Raw genomic sequence first — 17888 nt, 5'->3', positions numbered from 1 at the left:
TCTGTTAGACACCCAACAAGTTGTCAAGTGGGCAGTCAGACATAGGTGTCTGGAGCTCAGAAGAGAGGTCTGGACTAAGAATAAATCCAAAAGTGACGAGACAAGTCGAGGTCACCGGGGGAGAGAGCATGGACAGAGAATAGAATGTAAGAGCGAGGAAGAATGTCATGTGGCCACCTAGTCTCCTCCCCCTGCTGGGACACATGCTGATGGATGGCCAGAGCCCAGAGGGCCGCTCTGCTGTGAGCAGGTGCAGGATGTTGGAAGTTAGTGTTTAATTCAGTGCCTCTTGTTTTACAAAATCCTTCCCTGCATCGGGGTCTCTTTGCTGCCAGGTGTGCCAGCTGCTTGGTCTCCCTCGCCCATCTCTGTAGCTAGATGGATGGGTCATTCATTCGATAGCCTTCACTGAGCGCTATTATATGCCAGGCCCCAGAGAGCCTCTAAGGATCCCAGGGGGAAAGTGAGGCAGGGTCTGCCCTCCAGGACAGCCCACGCCAGGGCAGGATTCGGACGTGCCACCTGCAGGCTTATCTGTGTTGGGCAGAGGCTCAGTGTTATGGGAGATCAGAGTGGGTTCCGGGATCAGATTTGGTGCTCAGGGAAGGCTTCCTGGTGGAGGTGACATCTAAGTGGGCACCTGACGCATGAGCAGGAGCTGGCCAGGATGGATGGGAGGACAAGTGTTCGAGGTGGAAGGACCAAGGACCAGGGGCTTCTTTCTCATGCCTTCAGGTCAGCCTCTGCCCATGGATGGGGCCGGCCTTGGGCAGGTGTCAGCTGTGGGGCGGCTGCTGTATCTAGCACAGGCCCAGCCGGCCCAGGAGGGAACGTACACCTGTGAGTGCAGCAACGTGGCCGGAAATAGCAGCCAGGACCAGCATCTGGAGGTGCATGGTGAGTCAGGCTGGGATGACCTGAACCAGGCGGGAGGGGCCAGAAGGGGCCCAAAGGGTGGGCAGCCAGGTGCCCTGGCAGGACAGACCTCACCCCCAAACCCAAGCAAAGACAAAACAGGGTTGATGAGAGCACTTTCCTGTTACCCCTTAGCTCTCTGGCATTTCAACTGCCCCCTACCCCCAGGCAGCTTCTTACAGCTCCTGACCTCAGCGTGAGAGAGGGGGCAGCGTGATCCCAAGAAGCCCCCAATGGTCCAGAGGGGGAAAAAAACACAGCTTGAAACAGTTGAAAACTAAAGAAATGTAAAATTGATATGAAGCTCCTATATGTGATGGAAACATAAGTCTCCATCTACTTGTCCTGCCGGGATGAAATTAAATATCTCAACCTTGTAAAAATCATTCTAGAAAATAAAACCAAGAAAAATGCTGTTCAGCATCTTGGGGAGAACCCCACCTGTGGAATAATCCCCCGCCCTCGGCCAGCCCTAACAGCTGTTTACCTTCTGGGAAGCCTCTGGTTTCTAAGGAAGAAAACCCCTCACAAATCTTCAGGGCTGTTCTGTGAGCTCATTGTCCAAACGGCAGGCCTTCCTGTGATTCACAGGGTGTGGGAGAGGGGGCCATGGGGTACTTTTCTGACCCCATTATAGAGATGCACAGTGGAGGCCCAGAGAGGTGAGGTCACCTGGCTGAGGTCACACAGCCAGTGAGGGACATGGAGGAGCACAGGCCAAATGGAGGCGAGCCCAGAGCCTGGCATGTGGCGCGTGTTTGGTGCCCGGCGGCCCACTTTCCCTGACGTGCTTTCTCCCCATGCCAGTTCCCCCTCAGATCGTGGGCCCCCGGGAGCCCCACACACAGGTGTCCGTGGTCCAGGACGAGGAGGCCACTCTGGAATGCAACGCCACAGGGAAACCCCCGCCCAGGGTGACGTGGGAGCGGGACGGCGAGCCGGTGGGGGCCGAGCCTGGCCTGCGGCTGCAGAACCAGGGTCAGAGGCTGCACGTGCAGCAGACTCGGGCTGTCCACGCCGGGCGCTACAGCTGCGTGGCCGAGAACGTGGCCGGGAGGGCCGAGAGGAGATTTTCACTCTCTGTGCTGGGTGAGGACCGGCGGCCTGCTGGAGGAGGGCAGGAAGGGGACCAGGCTGCAGAAGGCAAGGCTGCTCCTGTCCCCAAGCTGTGCTCCTGGGGCCACCCCCTTGTTCTGCCAGGAGTCAGACCCCTCTGGGTAGGGCTCCTGTTGGAAGAAGCTGCAAACGCTGCTCTCAAAATCAGGATTGGCTCCAAATAGCCCTCATTTTCCTCTTTCCCTGTCTCCCATGTTTGCTGCTCCCCTTCTCTGTTCCGGGCATTCTTTATCCTGCATGATTCGTATGTGATGGGGGAATTCGGGGGTTCCCCGAGAGATCAGGAAGATCCTGACCGCTGTCCTGGGAAGTCAAGGCAGCTTCCTGTAGGAGGTGACCTTTTAGCTGAAATGCAAAGGCTGAGTAGGGGTTCATCGGGAGCCGGGGTGAGAGGAAGAGTGCCAGGCAGAGGGAACAGACTCTGCGGAGGGCTGGAGCACATTCATGGTGGCTAGAAGAGCCTTGTGATTCCAATCTCTTACTGAGCTCCTACTGCATGCCTCAGGGTGGAGGCGGGGAGTGGAGAGAGACAAGGAGGGAGAGGTGGGCAGGGGTCCTTTAGGGAGGACCCTCTCACGTCTCCATCATTGCTGGGATTCCCCAGCCTCGCCCACCTATCCCTGCCTGATAGAGTGTGGCTTCCTTTCTGAATGGAACTCTGCTCTGTGGATTTAGGGACCCATCTGGTGTTCCCCTTTGCTCTAATTCCCGTCTCGTTTGCTCAGTCTTTGCTCCTTGCCAGGCTCTGTGCTCAGCGCTCTACACATGTCCTTGTCGAATTCTCCTGGCATTCCAACGAGGGGTCGGGGAAGCTGGGGCCCAAGCCTGATGCCAAAGCCCAGCCCGTGGCCATCACTCACTCCCTTCAGTGGGAGCAGCTCTGATCTTGTCGCTTCTGCTCCTCAGGCTGACCTGACTGGGGGACGGGGGTCCTCGGGGAGGGCATTGGTGGGGAGCCAAGCAGGAGCGTACAGCTCCCGTCTGCATCCTGAATGCGGCTTCTTCTCTGTGTCTAGTGCCCCCAGAGCTCATTGGAGACTTGGACCCACTGACCAACGTCACGGCTGCCTTGCACAGCCCCTTGACGCTGCTCTGTCAAGCCACAGGCATCCCACCTCCAGGGGTCCTCTGGTTCCGAGGGGAGGAACCCGTCAGCCCTGGGGAGGACACCTACCTTTTGGCAGGTAAGATGCCAGTCAGGGGAGTATCTGGTTATCGGGTCTGGCCCTCCACCTCTGTCCATCACATGCCTGCGACCTCTGGTCCTGCACTGGCAGGCTTGGTTGGGATAACCATTTTAGCTGTTGGTCCCCATAAACACTGGTCAGGTGAGGTGTTCCAGGAAAAAAAAATCAGATTTAAATAAGTTTGGAAGAGGCTTCCTGTTCTGCTCTCCTGGAGACTCACAGTGACCATCTGTATAGTCAAGGTTCTGATAAGTCCTGCAGAAAAAAATTCTCACGGCACCTATGAAACATAGCATGGAACCGTAACCAACTTTGGGAAATGCTGATCTAAGCACTTTCTCCTTTGAATATTCATCTTCCTCACAAAGTTGGTTTGTGATGGTTCTTGCTGGAGTACAAATGGGGAAACTGAGGCCCAAGAGGCAATATCCCATCAGAATCTTGCAGGGACTTCCAGGCCCCCTGAAGCTCAGCCTCAATGACCCCTCAGTTGTTCCATGCAGCCAAAGCTGGGATGGTAAATAAGTTTCCCCTTGTGCACCACTTCTGAGCACTTGGTGGAGGCCGCCAGATTCAGTGTGATGATATGAATTCAGAGGCTGTATCTGGGCCCAGCAGAAAGGAGAGTGGCGATCAATTAGTGATGTCTGCTCTGGGTGCAAGAATAGCAGTGATGATGTGTATCTGCCTTCCTTGGGCTGGTCTTAGGAGATCCTTGCATTCCTCTGAGAGGAGCTGGTTCACCTCTGAGAGGAGCTGGTTCACCTCTGAGAGGTCCTTGGGAGAAGGTGGCCTTTTACAAGGTCCATCAGAGTCGAATGAGGGTTCTGATCTGAGCCAGGACTACATAAACCATTGCTGTCCTTTTAGCCCCAGCCAACCCACAGAAGAGAGGGTAGCCAGGTGACAGATCCTTCTTACTAGAACAGGGTCCTCAAGTTTACCCTGGTGTAGGTCTAATGTCCAGGGGGCTCCATCTATCTGTTTACCCTCCTGGGCCTCAGTTTACCCGTCTGAGGAATGGAACATTGTGGGAGGCAGACACCTATACCTCTAAATATAATGCCTGGCATGCTCCTCTTCCTGGCGGGCAGCCTGAGCTCAGCTTGGGACAGAAGGCTGCTCATAGCTGTGCTTGGAGCCCACTCCCCCCCTCCCCAGGTGGCTGGATGCTGAAGATGACCCGGGCCCAGGAGCGAGACAGAGGCCTCTACTCGTGCCTGGCAAGCAACAAGGCTGGGGAGGTGCGGAGGAACTTCAGCGTGGAGGTCCTGGGTGTGTCACCGCCCCATTCTCATGGGCACCCACCAATCCTTTCCCTCCGGCCTGGGAGCTTCTGGGGGTGGGGTCTGGCACCGGCAGGAGGGAGAAGCCAAGCCTTGTTTTCTTTGCCTCATCAGCAACCTCTTCTCTGAGGCTGCCATAGAACTTTCCAGAAACAGCTGGAACTAACCCCAGATGAAAGGGGGAAAAGATTTTCAATACCACCCAACTGCCTTCCTCTGATCAGGGCCTTCTCCCAGAGGCACTGGTACTTCCCTCAGCCGGCTGCTGAGGGTTAGGGTTGGGGTTAGGGTTAAGGTTTATTAAACTCACAGCCCCGTGGCGGCAGGCGTGAGGGGATGGGGAAATGGAAGAGAGGTGCCATGGGCTCTTAGCTTCCTGCTCCGTGGTTGTTCAGCATGGTCAGTTAGCGTCTGTCTTCCCTGCTTCTCCCAGTTCCTCCCAGTATCGAGAACGAGGACCTGGAGGAGGCAATCAAGGTTCCCGAGGGGCAGACGGCTCACCTGACGTGCAATGTCACGGGTAAGGGGCACACGCAGTGAGCTGGAAGAAGGGTGAGAGGCAGCTGCGAGAAGGAGGGGGTCCCCGGAGATCTGGGCTGCCTGCCCCCAGCCCTACTGCTCCCCACGGAGGGTCTCTCACCATCTTGGCCTTTGCACTCTCTGTGCCTCTGCCCCAAACACTCTTCCCTACTCCTCACCTGACTACAGAGCTCAGCTTCCAGGACCCTCCACAAGGAGTCCTTGGCTGACCCTTTGGGCCCATGGGCTCCTACAGGTCCCAGTGCTCCCCTATACCAGCACTGACCACACTGGACCATAGTGGCCTTGTGACATCTGTGTACCCCAGCCAGGCTCTGAGCTCCTTGAGGACCAAGGGCTACCTTGTCACCATGCTTCCCCCAGTGCCCAGCAGAGTAGGCTCCCATTAATGCTTGTGGGCCGGGAGAGATGGATGGATGGATGGATGGATGGAAGGGATAACTTGCCTTTCTGTCCTGCCTGTCTGTACCAAGCCATTCCTGCCCACAACCTGGGTAAGGAAAAGGCAATCAAACCACATAGGAAAGGGCCCAGGCCAGGCTTGGTGGCTGCTTCTGTGTCTTGCCCTGCTGCATGGGCCTCCGGACTAGGATGGAGAATTGACGTCCCCTGCCCCATCTTGGAGCAGCCTCTGACCTCTTGTTTGACCTGGTCGAAACCTGCTGAAGCATTTCACTTGCCTCTCCCTTCTGCATACAGGCCACCCACAGCCCAAGGTCACATGGTTCAAAGATGGCAGGCCCCTGGCTGGCGGAGATGCCCACCACATCTCTCCAGATGGAGCCCTCCTGCAGGTCCTCCAGGCCAACCTGTCTAGCGCAGGCCACTACTCCTGTATTGCGGCCAACGCCGTAGGAGAGAAGACCAAACATTTCCAGCTTAGCGTCCTGGGTAAGTGCTAAGCATCTTCTGGCCACCCTAGGTGCCAGCAGGAGGGAGACCAAGGTGACCAGCTCCTTACAGACAGCTTCCCACAAAGCACTTTACTATTTTTTATTCCATGTCAACAACAACAAAAATAATAATAACAGCTCTATTGGCTGAACATCTACCATGGGCCAGGCATTTGGACAGGCCTGATTAGCTGAATCTTTTCAACAACCCTGGGAGGTGGGAGATGTGCTTGTCCCGATGTCAGCAATGAAGCCCTGAGGCTTAGAGAGGTGACAAGACTCCAGGCCCCAGGGTCGGGGCTCACACCCAGGCAGTCAGTCTCCCAAGGGCCGTCAGCATGAACTGTCTCGTTAGGAGAAACAGGGGTCTAGAAGTTGAGAGGAGCACAGATCTGTTTCTTAAAATGCTGTTGGTAAAAGGGAGGGTCCCCAGCGAGAGCTGAAAGAGAAAATTTGGGGACCAATGAAAGCAGAGCTATCCTACCCAGCAGGGAGTAAAACTCCATCCCCACCTCTGCTCAGAGAGTGGTAAAAATTGGAACCACAAACAGAAGTGAGAAGGCTCTGGTTAAATTAGTAGATTCTGGATGTTAAGAGACTATTGGGGAAATTGAGGCACAACTGACCTATGGTATTGCTTAGTGATGGAGAGCCTGGGCTCTGGGTCACACAGGCCTGAGTTCAAGTGTGGCCACATGGTGCGTGGTCCCTCTGAGCTTCAGTTTCCCCTCTGGGCGATGCCAGTAGCAAAAGCACCGAAGCCAAGCACCAGGGTCTGAGGCTTTTCTGGGTCCTTGGGCCCAGGGTGGGGGACCTCCGTTAACGAGCACGCTCCCTGCCCCACCGCAGTGGTTCCCACCATCCTGGGAGTGAGCAAGGACAGTGCGGACGAGGAGGTGACCGTGACCATCAACAACCCCATCTCTCTGATCTGCGAGGCGCTGGCCTTTCCCTCCCCCACCATCACCTGGATGAAGGATGGGGCCCCCTTGGAGGGCTTGAACAACATCCAGCTGCTCCCAGGTGACGCCCTCGGGGCGGGGAGGCGGGAGAGAGGGGGCAGGTGACACATCATCGGGCTGGGTCAGAGGAAGGGAGCCTAAGTGAATGCCTGGGGGTGACCCTGGCCGCTGCCCCCCGCCCCCTAAGCAGGCACCCATGGGCTGCAGATCCTGAATGCCCAGAAGGAAGACGCGGGCCAGTACACCTGCGTGGTCACCAATGAGCTTGGCGAGGCCATGAAGAACTACCACGTGGAAGTCCTCAGTGAGTCAAGGACCCTCCAGGGCACCAGTCGGGTGGGCAGGAGGCAGCCCGGGAACCCTAGGGCTGCTTTTGACACCCCAGATGCCTTCACATGGCTTGTCTCCTCTGATGGTCAGTGGCCAGCCAGGGCCGGCTCAGTCATTTTATGGCCGAGGACCTAGGAGGAGGGAACCAGTGAGCTAGGACTTGGGCCACGTGGACGCCCGGAGCCACACCAGTCCTGGCTTCCTTCTGCCACTCACACTGTGGTGCAGCCAGAGACCCCACAGCTTGAGACCTGGTACCCCCAAGAGGGCTCCCAGAGGTCACCCCAGGAATCCCCTCACCTCGGACCTGACCTGTCCCGTAACCATCTCTCCCCAGGAGCAGGTGGGTTTCCAGAGTCCCTGTTCCTCCACTCTCAGAGAGCCAACACCCCGTTTCTGGGACAGAGCCGGGACCAGGGGGAGCGCAGGGTCTCAGCACGTCTTCTGCTGGCCTGCTCCTCAGACTGCTTTGTGGTTTTCAGTCCCCCCTTCCATCTCCAAAGCTGACCCCTCTGGGGAGGTCGGCGTGAAGGAAGTGAAGACCAAGGTCGATAGTACCTTGACCCTGGAGTGCGAGTGCTGGGCCATGCCCCCACCCACCATCAGCTGGTACAAAGACGGACAGGTGAGCCCGGGACCCCCTGGCGGCCTCAGGCTCTCAGTCTGGTCCCCCTTGTCTGCTTGGAAGCTTCCAGAAAAGGCAGTCAAGGCATCAGTTCCCAGAGCTGGCCTGGGCCCTGCCCCGCCCTTTGTATTTTAATAAGAAATTCAACTCTTTATAGGAGACAAGTCTCACGAACATTAAACCCTATATTCACCCACTGAATTCTCTTCTAATTTTTAAGTTGTATGGATTTGGTGTTACAAAATTGTCGGGGTGTTCTTATCACTTTATGTTGTATTCTAAAAGTTGTGTGAAAATAGAAGTACACTCATCTGGGGGCCTTCTGCCCCGCATTTCTGATGTCTGTTTCCTCTCTTTCCACCCTCAGCCCGTGACCACCAACCAGCGTGTCCACATCCTTGGTGAAGGGCAGCTACTCCAGATCCAGCCCACGCAGGTCTCGGATTCCGGGCGATACGTGTGCGTGGCCACCAATGTGGTTGGCGAGGCTGACCAGGACTTCAACGTGCTCATCCAGGGTGTGTAGGGCCACAGGGAGGGGTGGAGCGTGGGCCAGTAGGACTGGGAGGCCGCATAGCTGGGGGTGGGGAGTATCAGTGCTTCTGGGGTGGCCTGGCGGGAGGGCTCTGGTCTCATCGCTGTCTGCATGCCTGGCCCCCACGCCCCTGGCCTGGACTCTTTCATGAACTGACCTTGTGACAAGGCCATCGTTGCCCCCCAGGCCTTGGTTTTACCTTTGTAAAATGTGGGTGATCAAATCAGGTGACCTTGAGGGCCCCCCCAGTTCAAAAAGCCAGTGATGGGGGGCCTCCGTGCTCCAAGGCATACACTCTGGCTAACGCTTAGTATCTGGCATTCTCCTCTGAGAAATACCAGCGTGTCACGAGACTGAGTCCATTAGACACGAGCTCCAGAGAGAGGAAACTTATCCTAGTGCCCCACATAGTAGTTGCTCAGTAAACACTGGTTGAAGGAATGAGTGAATTTAAAAACTGCCTTGACTGAAGGGATTGGCTCAAACGGTGGAATTTCTGTGCCTGGGGGAGGCTGGGACGGGAATCTCTGAGAAGAGAATCTCTGTCCCTCGGCTGTGGGTCCTAATGTCTTTGTCCCCCACTCCCCAGTACCCCCTGTGTTCCAGAAGGTGGGAGATGCCAGTGCAGCCTTTGAGACCCTGTCCCGGGAGGAAGAGGCCCGGGGTGGGGTGACGGAATACCGGGAGATCGTGGAGAACAACCCCGCCTACCTGTACTGTGACACCAACGCGGTCCCACCCCCGGAGCTCACCTGGTACAGGGAAGAGCAGCCCCTCTCGGCCACAGATGGGGTGTCTGTTCTGCAAGGTAGGCCACGGCTGCACAGAGAAGCAGGGCATTTGCAGGCAGGCACCAGGGTCACGCCCACATCAGAGCTGGTCTCCTTTGCCTTTCTGTAAGTCTTTTGAGCTCTCCTGTGCGCTGCTTGCTGTGTGACCCCGGGCAGGGCACGTGACCACTCTGGACCTTAGCTGCCTTTTGTAAACCGGGGCTAGAAGTTCTTTACCGGTTTGAAGGCAAGAATGGGGTCCCCTTCTGCCTCTGGTTTTTAGAACAGAGGTTCTCACCTCGGTCGTGCCCACCTCTGGGCTTCAAGATCTGTAATGTCCTGGCCCCTTTCTCTGGAGGTGTGGCCGGTTCCGTTATTAAGATCTCGTGACCCCAGATGCTGAAGAATCTCTCACTGGGCTCTGATGACCACCCAGAGTCCAAGCTCGTGGCTTGTGTGACCTTTTAAATTTCTTCTTACAACTTTAAATATTCCTTTAAGGTTATTTAATTTTTGTAAACAACTGCTTTATTTCAGAATAGCTTTTTGTGGATGACTTTGAATTAAAAGGCTCCGGGGATGGGACTTAGAAATGCCTGGCTTCCCTAGGATGGCCCAGAACTGGGAGGTATTTGAGACACAGAGCCCGGATGGGGTCCTGCCGGGTCCTGCCAGGTCCTGCTTGGTCCTGCCAGGCTTGGGCCAGTTGTGGCGCTGTCCAGCAGAGGGGGATGACGTGGGCTGCAGGATGAACAGGGTCATTCCAGGGTTTGTACTTTGGTACTTGCAGAAGAAGGTGGCCCCTTGGAGATCTGGGAGAGGCAATGCTTACGGAAAGCTCGATTGACCTCTTAACCTGGCACTGCCCTCTGATCTAGGGACACAGTGAGCTCAGTCACATGCTGATTGGCCTCTGGCCCTGGCCACTGACCCCTAATCCTGGGTACACAGTGGTCACAGTCACAGCTGACTTTAATTCTGGCCCTGATCACAGATTACCCTCATGTATCGAGTGACCCCTCCCCCAGCCATGGCCACTGCCTCTCCAAATCCTGGGTACTGTCTCCTGGCTCCGCACATAATGAGCCCCTGGTTCTAACCCTGCTCACAGCCCGCTGCATCCTGGGTCAGATATCCCCCAACCCAGAGTCCTGAGCACACAGCGACCCTAGCCCAGCTTCCACTAGAGACCAGCTCCAGCCCCACAGATGCCAGGGTCTGGCCCTGGCTGGCTCTTGTGCACAGAGGGTCCCAGGTGATGCCCCCCAATTGCCCCCACGCCCAACCACCACCGCCTCCTGAGAGCCTCTGCCGACATTTGCCAAGCTTTCTGCCCCTTCCCTCTGCCTTCAGTGAGGAGCTGGGCTCAGCACTGCTGGGCACTCTTTGGGAGCCTCAGTTTTTCCATCTGTAAGGTGGGAGTAGTAACAGCACACGGAGTCAGAGGCCAGGGAAATGCTCAGCCCAGGGCCTGGCACAGAGTAAGCCGCTACTGCGCTTCGTTTGATCCCCTTGACCCGTGACCTGAGCAGAGCAGGCGATTCTCTGCGTTTCACACATGAGGTGGGGGAGTGGGAGTGGCGGGGGGCGGGGAAGTGATGTGTCCCAGGTCCCCTCCAGGGGGAAGAGCGGGTTTCCTTGCCCTGGCTCAGGCCTCTGTCCCCATGTCCCCGCAGGAGGCCGGGTCCTGCAGATCCCCCTGGTACGTGCGGAAGATGCCGGCAGGTACTCTTGCAAGGCCTCCAATGAGGTGGGCGAGGACTGGCTTCACTACCAGCTGCTGGTGCTGAGTGAGTGGCCCGGCCTGGGCGTGGGTGGTGGGGGGGCGTGGTCTCATGTCTACAGGTCCCATGAGGGGCCCCCTCCCAAAGGGGGTCCAAGTAGAGAGCATGTTCAGTCCTGCTGTACTCAGAGGTTGGTGAGGTAGGGGTTAACGAGCTTGGGCTCTAAAACCAGACAGGACTGGATTCAAATTGCAAGTGAGCTGCTTCCTAGCTGTGTGACCTTGAGCAAATCACAGCCCTCTCTGTGCCTCAGATTCCTTAGCTGCGGCAGGGCCTGGGAGGGCTTGGTGGGCAGGGTTCAAGGAGCCCCAGCCAGTGCCCGGCACCAAGTGGTGTTCTTGCCTCCACGCCCGCCTCCCCCCGGGACCTTTCCCAGGGGGGCTGCCCGCTCCTCACCCTCTTCTCCCCCCGCCCAGCCCCACCTGTGATCCTGGGTGACACAGAGGAGCTGGTGGAGGAGGTGACTGTCAACGCCAGCAGCACCGTCAGCCTACAGTGCCCAGCCCTGGGCAACCCTGTGCCCACCATCTCGTGGCTCCAGAACGGGCTGCCTCTCTCCCCAAGCCCGTGGCTGCAGGTCCTGGAGGACGGGCAAGTCTTGCAGGTCAGGGCGACCCCCTGCTCGGGCTGAAGGCAGCGACTGCTGTGACTCAGTGCTGCTTGTCTGAGGACCAATGAGCTAACCACTCTCTGTGCCAAATGAGGCTCTTTGCCTGAAGCCATGTTGGAGCCCCTGGGGTTTAATTCAGCCCACCAGATAATCGTACGTGAGCAGCCTTGCTGGGCTACGCATGGCACCTGGAAAGGACGCACGGGCATGCCACACTTGGAGCCCGGCACGGCACAGGGCAGCCTTCCTCGGGAATGCCGTTGGACGCTTACAGAGCTGTGCCCAGCACCTAGGACCTCAGGCAGCTCCTCGGCCACCCAGTGTCCAGACACAGCCCCACGGGACCCCTGGAGTCCAACACCGCACAGAGCACCCTCCTTGGGGCTGGGGGAGGGGACTGTTGTCACCATCTAGTTTGCTACAGGGAATCATCCCTCAGCTTCACATCCCCCCAGATGTCACAGAAAGCCCTAGATGGCTGTGGGGTGACCCCCTAAGCTCCATGTAGGCAAAGGTGGTCTTCTGAGGGAGCTCCTGCTGGTCCCTGCCGTGCCTGGAATGGGTGGGAGGGAACCCTCACACTAGTTCCTTGTGGGACCCAGAGCCATCCGGCCGGTGGCGTGCACCCACAGGTGTCCACGGCAGAGGTGTCTGACGCTGCCAGCTACATGTGTGTGGCCCAGAACCCGGCGGGCTCCGCGGAGAAGCTCTTCACCCTCAGGGTGCAAGGTGAGCTGGGCTGAGCAGGAAGCCCCCTGGGTTCCCCAGCTGAGGAGGGGCTGGTGCTCTGGGTCTGCCCCACGCGCTCCAAGGACTCACCGTGCGGGCAGACACAGCGCCTCGGTCCTTCCAGTGTCCTGGGCTCTGGGCCTGTGCCAGCCGTACCCCAGGAGCGCAGCTGGGGGACCCTGATCACTAGATAATTTTAAGCAGCTTCGGAGGCTGCCGGAAGAATGGCTCTTCTGAGGCCTTACAGCACCATGATTGTGAATTTACTGTGTACCTGGCGTGGGGCTGAGTGCTTTCCCCGGACTCAAAGCTGAGCGGTTAGCCCAATTTTAGGGCTGTGGAAACAGACTCAGAGAAGTCACCCAGTGGGGGTCTCCCCGCCCTGGAGTCGGCCCTCTCAATCTCTGCATTCTTGTGACACATATACATCTCAGTGGCCATGAGCTCTGCCTCCAGATGTGGGGCAGCTGTGGCCTCAGGGGCGGAGGGATGTTGGTGTTACTCAAGGTCTAGGACTCAAACCTGAATTGATATTCTGGCTCTGCCACTGAGCAGCTGAGTGACCTTGGAAAAGTGACTCTCCCTCTCTGATCTCTAAGCCCCAGTGTTCGCAGCTGTAAGATGGTTATGACAAATAGGAGCTGCTGCACAGTGAGGTTTGAAGCGCCAACAGCTCGTGAAGGCCCTGTGTTTCACTCTGTGGCCGTCCGCTCCCTGCCGGTATGCGTTGTCACGTGTCTTTCTTTATCCTGGTGGCCGCGGGGACAGTCCCACCACGAATCGCGGGTCTGAACTTGGAGCAGGTCACCGCCATCCTCGACAGCAGCGTCTCCTTACCATGCGAGGTCCACGCTCACCCAAGCCCCGAAGTCACGTGGTACAAGGACAGCCGGGCCCTCTCCTTGGGAGAAGAAGTCTTCCTCCTGCCTGGTGAGTAAACTGAGGCTGGGGACCCAGCTCTGAGGCTCTGTGGGAAAGCAGAGCTGCCTCCCCAAACCTGGGACCGGACTGGATGTCTGGGAGGGCTTTAGGACTGTGGGCGTGGGGTCTGGGTGCTGGGGCCTGTTCGCTGGTGCCAGGGTCTATCTCCCCCACCCCTGGCAGGCACCCACACGCTGCAGCTGGCTCGGGCACAGCCATCGGACTCTGGAATGTACATGTGTGAGGCCCTCAATGCCGCCGGCCGAGACCAAAAGCTGGTGCAGCTTAGCGTGCTGGGTATGTCCTGTCTGTCCCCCCACCTGTACTGCCCCGACTCCTTCAATCAGCCCTCACGCCCTCAGGCAGGAGAGGGGCAGCCGGCCCTGGGGGAGCCTGGGATGCCCTGTGCCCTCTGCTGCAGTGGTATCTGGGGGGCATGGTGGTTAAGATCCTAGTTTTTAGAGTTTGGACATGCTTGGGTTTGAAACTCATCTGTGCACTTATTTGATCTGTGACCTTGGGTAAGTCACTTCCCCTCCCTGAGCCGTGGGTCTCTTATCTGTAAGGTGATGGTTGGTATAAGGGTAAGATGATGGTATGTGAGCCCTTAGCCCAGTGCCTGGTGCCCTGTGAGCTGTGAAGCTGAGGAGGGGACAGCAGGATAACAGCCAGAGCTGGCCCAGGAAGGGCCCTTCCCAAGCCTGATTGATCACGAAGTTCTCCGCATGGAACCTTTTTGGGGGCTTCTGGTCTTCAGAATCCTCTTGGGGAAAAGCTGGCCCAAGATGTCACAAGCCAGCACTCCCTGGAGGGTTCTTTCAAGCCCTGGGGCAAGTTCATTCGTTTGTGCCTGTTCACCTACTGTGCGCCCGGCACCGTGCCAGGTCTTGTGGGCTCACAGCTGGGGTGGGAGCTTCTACATTGGTTTGCTGGAGGGCCATGGGCCCGTGGACCCCCATGGAGGGCCCTCACCTAGCTGGGGCCTGCCCTGTATAGGAAAGAGCCTAGGAGGGTTGTCATAGCATCTCCCCCGACTGGGAGGCTGAACCCAGAGAGGGCAAGAGGCTTTTCCCAGGTCACCCAGCAGGCCCTTGGCATGCTGGCCTGGATTCTCTTCTTCCAGCTCCCTGGGTCTGTGCCATCCCCTGCGGCGGGGTCCAGTGCGTAACCTTGTCTCTCCATAGGCTGTTAGCCTGCGGCTGGGGCCAGGGAGGACACGGGGAAGGCCACGTCCCTCACTCAGCTCACCTCCTTCCCCAGTTCCCCCAACCTTCAGGCAGGCTCCCAGTGGCCCCCAGGATGTGGTCCTGGTGAAGGCGGGGGACAAGGCTGTCCTGAGCTGCGAGACAGACTCACTTCCCGAGCCAGCCGTGACCTGGCACAAGGACGGGCAGCCCCTGGTCCTGGCACAGAGGACCCAAGCTCTGCTGAGTGGGCAGAGGCTGGAGATCCAGGACACCCAGGTGAGATGTCTGGTGGTGCGGGCAGCCGTGGGCAGCCCTGGGAATGTCGCCTTCTGGTCCTGGTGAGCCGAGGGTGGGTGTGGGGGGCAGCTGGGTGGCAAGATGGGGGGGGCAGCTGGGTGGCAAGATGGGGGGGCTGCTGCCTCCTTGGCCTGCAGGACCCCAATCCAAGGTGATTAGCAGCGTCCGGGGTGGGAGACGTGGGAAGAGCACAGGGCCCCAGATCCGGCTCCACACTGACTCACAGAATGACTTTGAGCGGATCCGCCTGCCTGTTGCCCCAGAATCCAGAAGCCTTTCCAGGCCCCTCTGGTTGTGACTCCCTGGGAGTCTGTTCCACCTGCCCACACCCCTCCCTGGTATGGATTATACACTCACAAGTGTTCTTTGGATGAACGTTTGCTGCTCCTCTGGAAATGCACCCGGGCTCCGTCTCCTGACTCAGCGCCATCCCCACAGTGAGGGAACCTTCTCCTCCAGGCTCCACTGACAGACATGCAGCCCCAGGGAAGGGTGGAGTCTGGATCCTGTGCACTCACCTTCCATCGGCCCTCCTGCATCTTAAGGCTCTTGGGAGGCCCTCCTGCATCTTAAGGCTCTTGGGAAAGGCCAGAGGGTCCCATCTCCCCGTTGGCTTCCCAGGCAGGACCAGCATATTTGGGGAGTCCCTGCTGTGGAGGGTTCTGGGACCTGGATGTTTTGGGGGAGCCGTAGGTATCCCCACTGCAGCCGCACACTGTCATCATGTGCTCTCTCTGTCCCAGGTGTCGGATAAAGGTTTATACAGCTGTAGAGTCAACAATACAGCCGGGGAGGCCGTGCGGGCCTTCATCCTCACGGTCCAGGGTAAGCTGGGGACCAGGCTGCGAGCATCGCTGTGGTACCCGTAGCAGCACAGAGAGTTGCCAAGGATGCGAAGGGCCGTAGCTGGAAAGGGAAGGTGTGGCTGAGTGTTTAGGGCCCAAGATCTGGAACTGAAAAGACCAGGATCCGAATAGGACTCTGCCAATGACCTGCTCTGTGGGACTCAGTAGAGTGACTTTATCCCTTTGAGCCTCAGATTTATCTTCAGTAGAAGGAGCTAAAAGTAGTAACTGCCTGTTTGGCACACAGGAAGTGCTCCATCTGTGGTCTGTCATGACTGTGTCTAGAAAGTGCTGGAATCTGACTTCTTAGGGAATCTGACTTCTCTCCTGCAGTGCCCCCAACGTTTGAGAACCCCAAGACGGAGACCATGAGTCAGGTGGCTGGAAGCCCCCTGGTCCTGAGCTGTGACGTGACTGCGGTCCCTGCACCTAGTGTTACTTGGCTGAAAGACAGAATGCCTGTTGGTGAGTGCATTAGTCCTTATCTTTTTGGTGCCAAGTATCCTTTATTTAATGAAATGGCAATGAAAGCAGAAGGGGTAGTTGGTTATTAACGGTTCTTACTTGGCAAAATCAAAAGCTGGCAGCGCCCTGTTGGTCCCATCCCCCCCAATTTGTCTTTCAACCCTGTTGGCCTTGAAATCCCAACACTGAGGACCATTTGAGTGGGGGCTCAGTGGCTCGTTGTGTTTGTATCCATAGTCAGCTCCCACGGGACAGAAATGCAGAGTGGGTGCTGAGGGTCTAGCTGGCCCGACCCTGGGCTTGGCATTGGCCCCCAAAGCTGCTCCTTCTCCAGTAACTCAGCTCCATTCGGCTCAGCTGTTGGTCACCCCCATCCAGGCCTTCAACCTTGCCCCGCTCTCTTCCTCTCCCCTGACCCACCCACCCATCAGTCAGTAGACACCTCGTCTTGTCAACATAAATGCCTCCGGTGCCAGCCCTGCCCTCCGTCCATAGCCTTTCCCGTTCCAGCCACCACTGTCCACACCCCTGGGTGAGGGCAGCAGCCCCTACGCTGGTCTCTTGGGTCTACCCAAACCTCCAATGCAGGCTCCACCGGGGCAGAAGGGATCACAAAGTGCAGCTCTGAGTGGGTCAGTTGTCTGTTGAAACTGAAAATCCTTTCGTGGCTGGAGTCCTCAGAACCACAGCCCGGGAGGCCCTTCGGGGCTGGGGCCAGCCCCCCTCTCCCTGCCCTGCTGCGTGCTCCAGACCGACCCAGCTGCTCTTGACTCCTTGCATATGCCTATGTCTGTCTGTCTGTCTGTCTGTCTGTCTGTCTCTGTCTTTCTCTCTCTCAATGACAGCCTTATTGAGATATAATTCACATACTCTACAATTTACTCAATGAAAGCATATAAATCAATTCTTTTTTGTATAATCACAGACCATCCCCACAATCAATTTTGGAACTTTTTTTTTTCCAACTGTATATTTTATTTTATTTTTTTCTTTTTTAAAAAATTGAAATATAGTTGATTTACAATGTTGTGTTAATTTCTGCTGTATAGCAAAGTGATTCAGCTTTACATATATATATTCTTTTTATATTCTTTTCCATAATGGTTTATCATAGGATATTGAATATAGTTCCCTGTGCTATACAGTAGAACCTTGTTGTTTATAATTTTGGAACATTTTTATCACCCCAAGGGATATCCCTTACCCATCGCCTTCACTTCCAGCCACCCCAGCCTTAGGCAGCCACTAACCTACTTTCTGTCTCTATAGACTTGCCTGTTCTGGACAATTCATGTAACACATGGAATCATACAACACGTGACCTCTTGTGACTGGCTTCTTCCACTTAGCATCGTGTCTTCAAGTTTCATCCATGTTGTAGCATGTGTCAATTCTTCATTCCTTTTTTAAGTTAATTTTTTTCTTTCTTTTTTATGGCTGAACATTCCACTGTGTAGATATATCATGTTCTGTTTATCCATCCACTAGTTGATGGACATTTGTGTTGCTTCCACCTTTTGGCTATGATGGATAGGGTGCTGTGAATGTTCGTGTACGAGTGTTTGTGTGGCATATGCTGTCCTTCCTCTTTGATGTATACCTGGGAGTGGAATTGCTGTGGACCCTGTTCTCTCTTGGCTCCAGCTCTTGGCACACGCTGTTTCCTCCCTGAAATACTCATCCCAGGCTCCCCGGACCACCTCCACTTTCACCTGGCTGATTCAGACTCACCTTCAGGTCTCAGCTGAGACTCACCTCCTCCAGAAGCCTGGCCTGGTCTCTCCATGCTCCATCAGGGTTTCACAGGGCTGGGCCCACAGGATTGTACCTGCGTCACTGTCTCTGATGTATTTTGAACTCCTTGAGGACAGGGACCATGTTTCATTCATCT

The 17888-nt window shown here is 56.6% G+C and overlaps 1 protein-coding gene across 1 annotated transcript in view; it reads left to right on the top strand.

The window, feature by feature from the left end:
- Positions 1-17888, top strand: part of HMCN2 (hemicentin 2) — a 151174-nt gene that overhangs the window by 92849 nt on the left and 40437 nt on the right. The window contains exons 44-62 of the mRNA XM_068552870.1: positions 736-897; positions 1723-2004; positions 3048-3215; positions 4380-4493; positions 4938-5024; positions 5744-5935; positions 6787-6960; positions 7090-7203; positions 7712-7854; positions 8222-8372; positions 8979-9197; positions 10836-10949; positions 11360-11547; positions 12186-12282; positions 13051-13212; positions 13387-13500; positions 14464-14666; positions 15431-15512; positions 15866-15997. Coding sequence (XP_068408971.1) covers positions 736-897; positions 1723-2004; positions 3048-3215; positions 4380-4493; positions 4938-5024; positions 5744-5935; positions 6787-6960; positions 7090-7203; positions 7712-7854; positions 8222-8372; positions 8979-9197; positions 10836-10949; positions 11360-11547; positions 12186-12282; positions 13051-13212; positions 13387-13500; positions 14464-14666; positions 15431-15512; positions 15866-15997 — 2898 coding nt within the window. The remainder of the gene's footprint in view (positions 1-735; positions 898-1722; positions 2005-3047; positions 3216-4379; positions 4494-4937; positions 5025-5743; positions 5936-6786; positions 6961-7089; positions 7204-7711; positions 7855-8221; positions 8373-8978; positions 9198-10835; positions 10950-11359; positions 11548-12185; positions 12283-13050; positions 13213-13386; positions 13501-14463; positions 14667-15430; positions 15513-15865; positions 15998-17888) is intronic.

The sequence above is a fragment of the Eschrichtius robustus genome, chromosome 10, assembly GCF_028021215.1.
Source record: "Eschrichtius robustus isolate mEscRob2 chromosome 10, mEscRob2.pri, whole genome shotgun sequence".
Taxonomy (NCBI): domain Eukaryota; kingdom Metazoa; phylum Chordata; class Mammalia; order Artiodactyla; family Eschrichtiidae; genus Eschrichtius; species Eschrichtius robustus.
The sequence above is the reverse complement of the archived record's forward strand: the minus strand, read 5'-3'. Positions and strand labels throughout refer to the sequence as shown.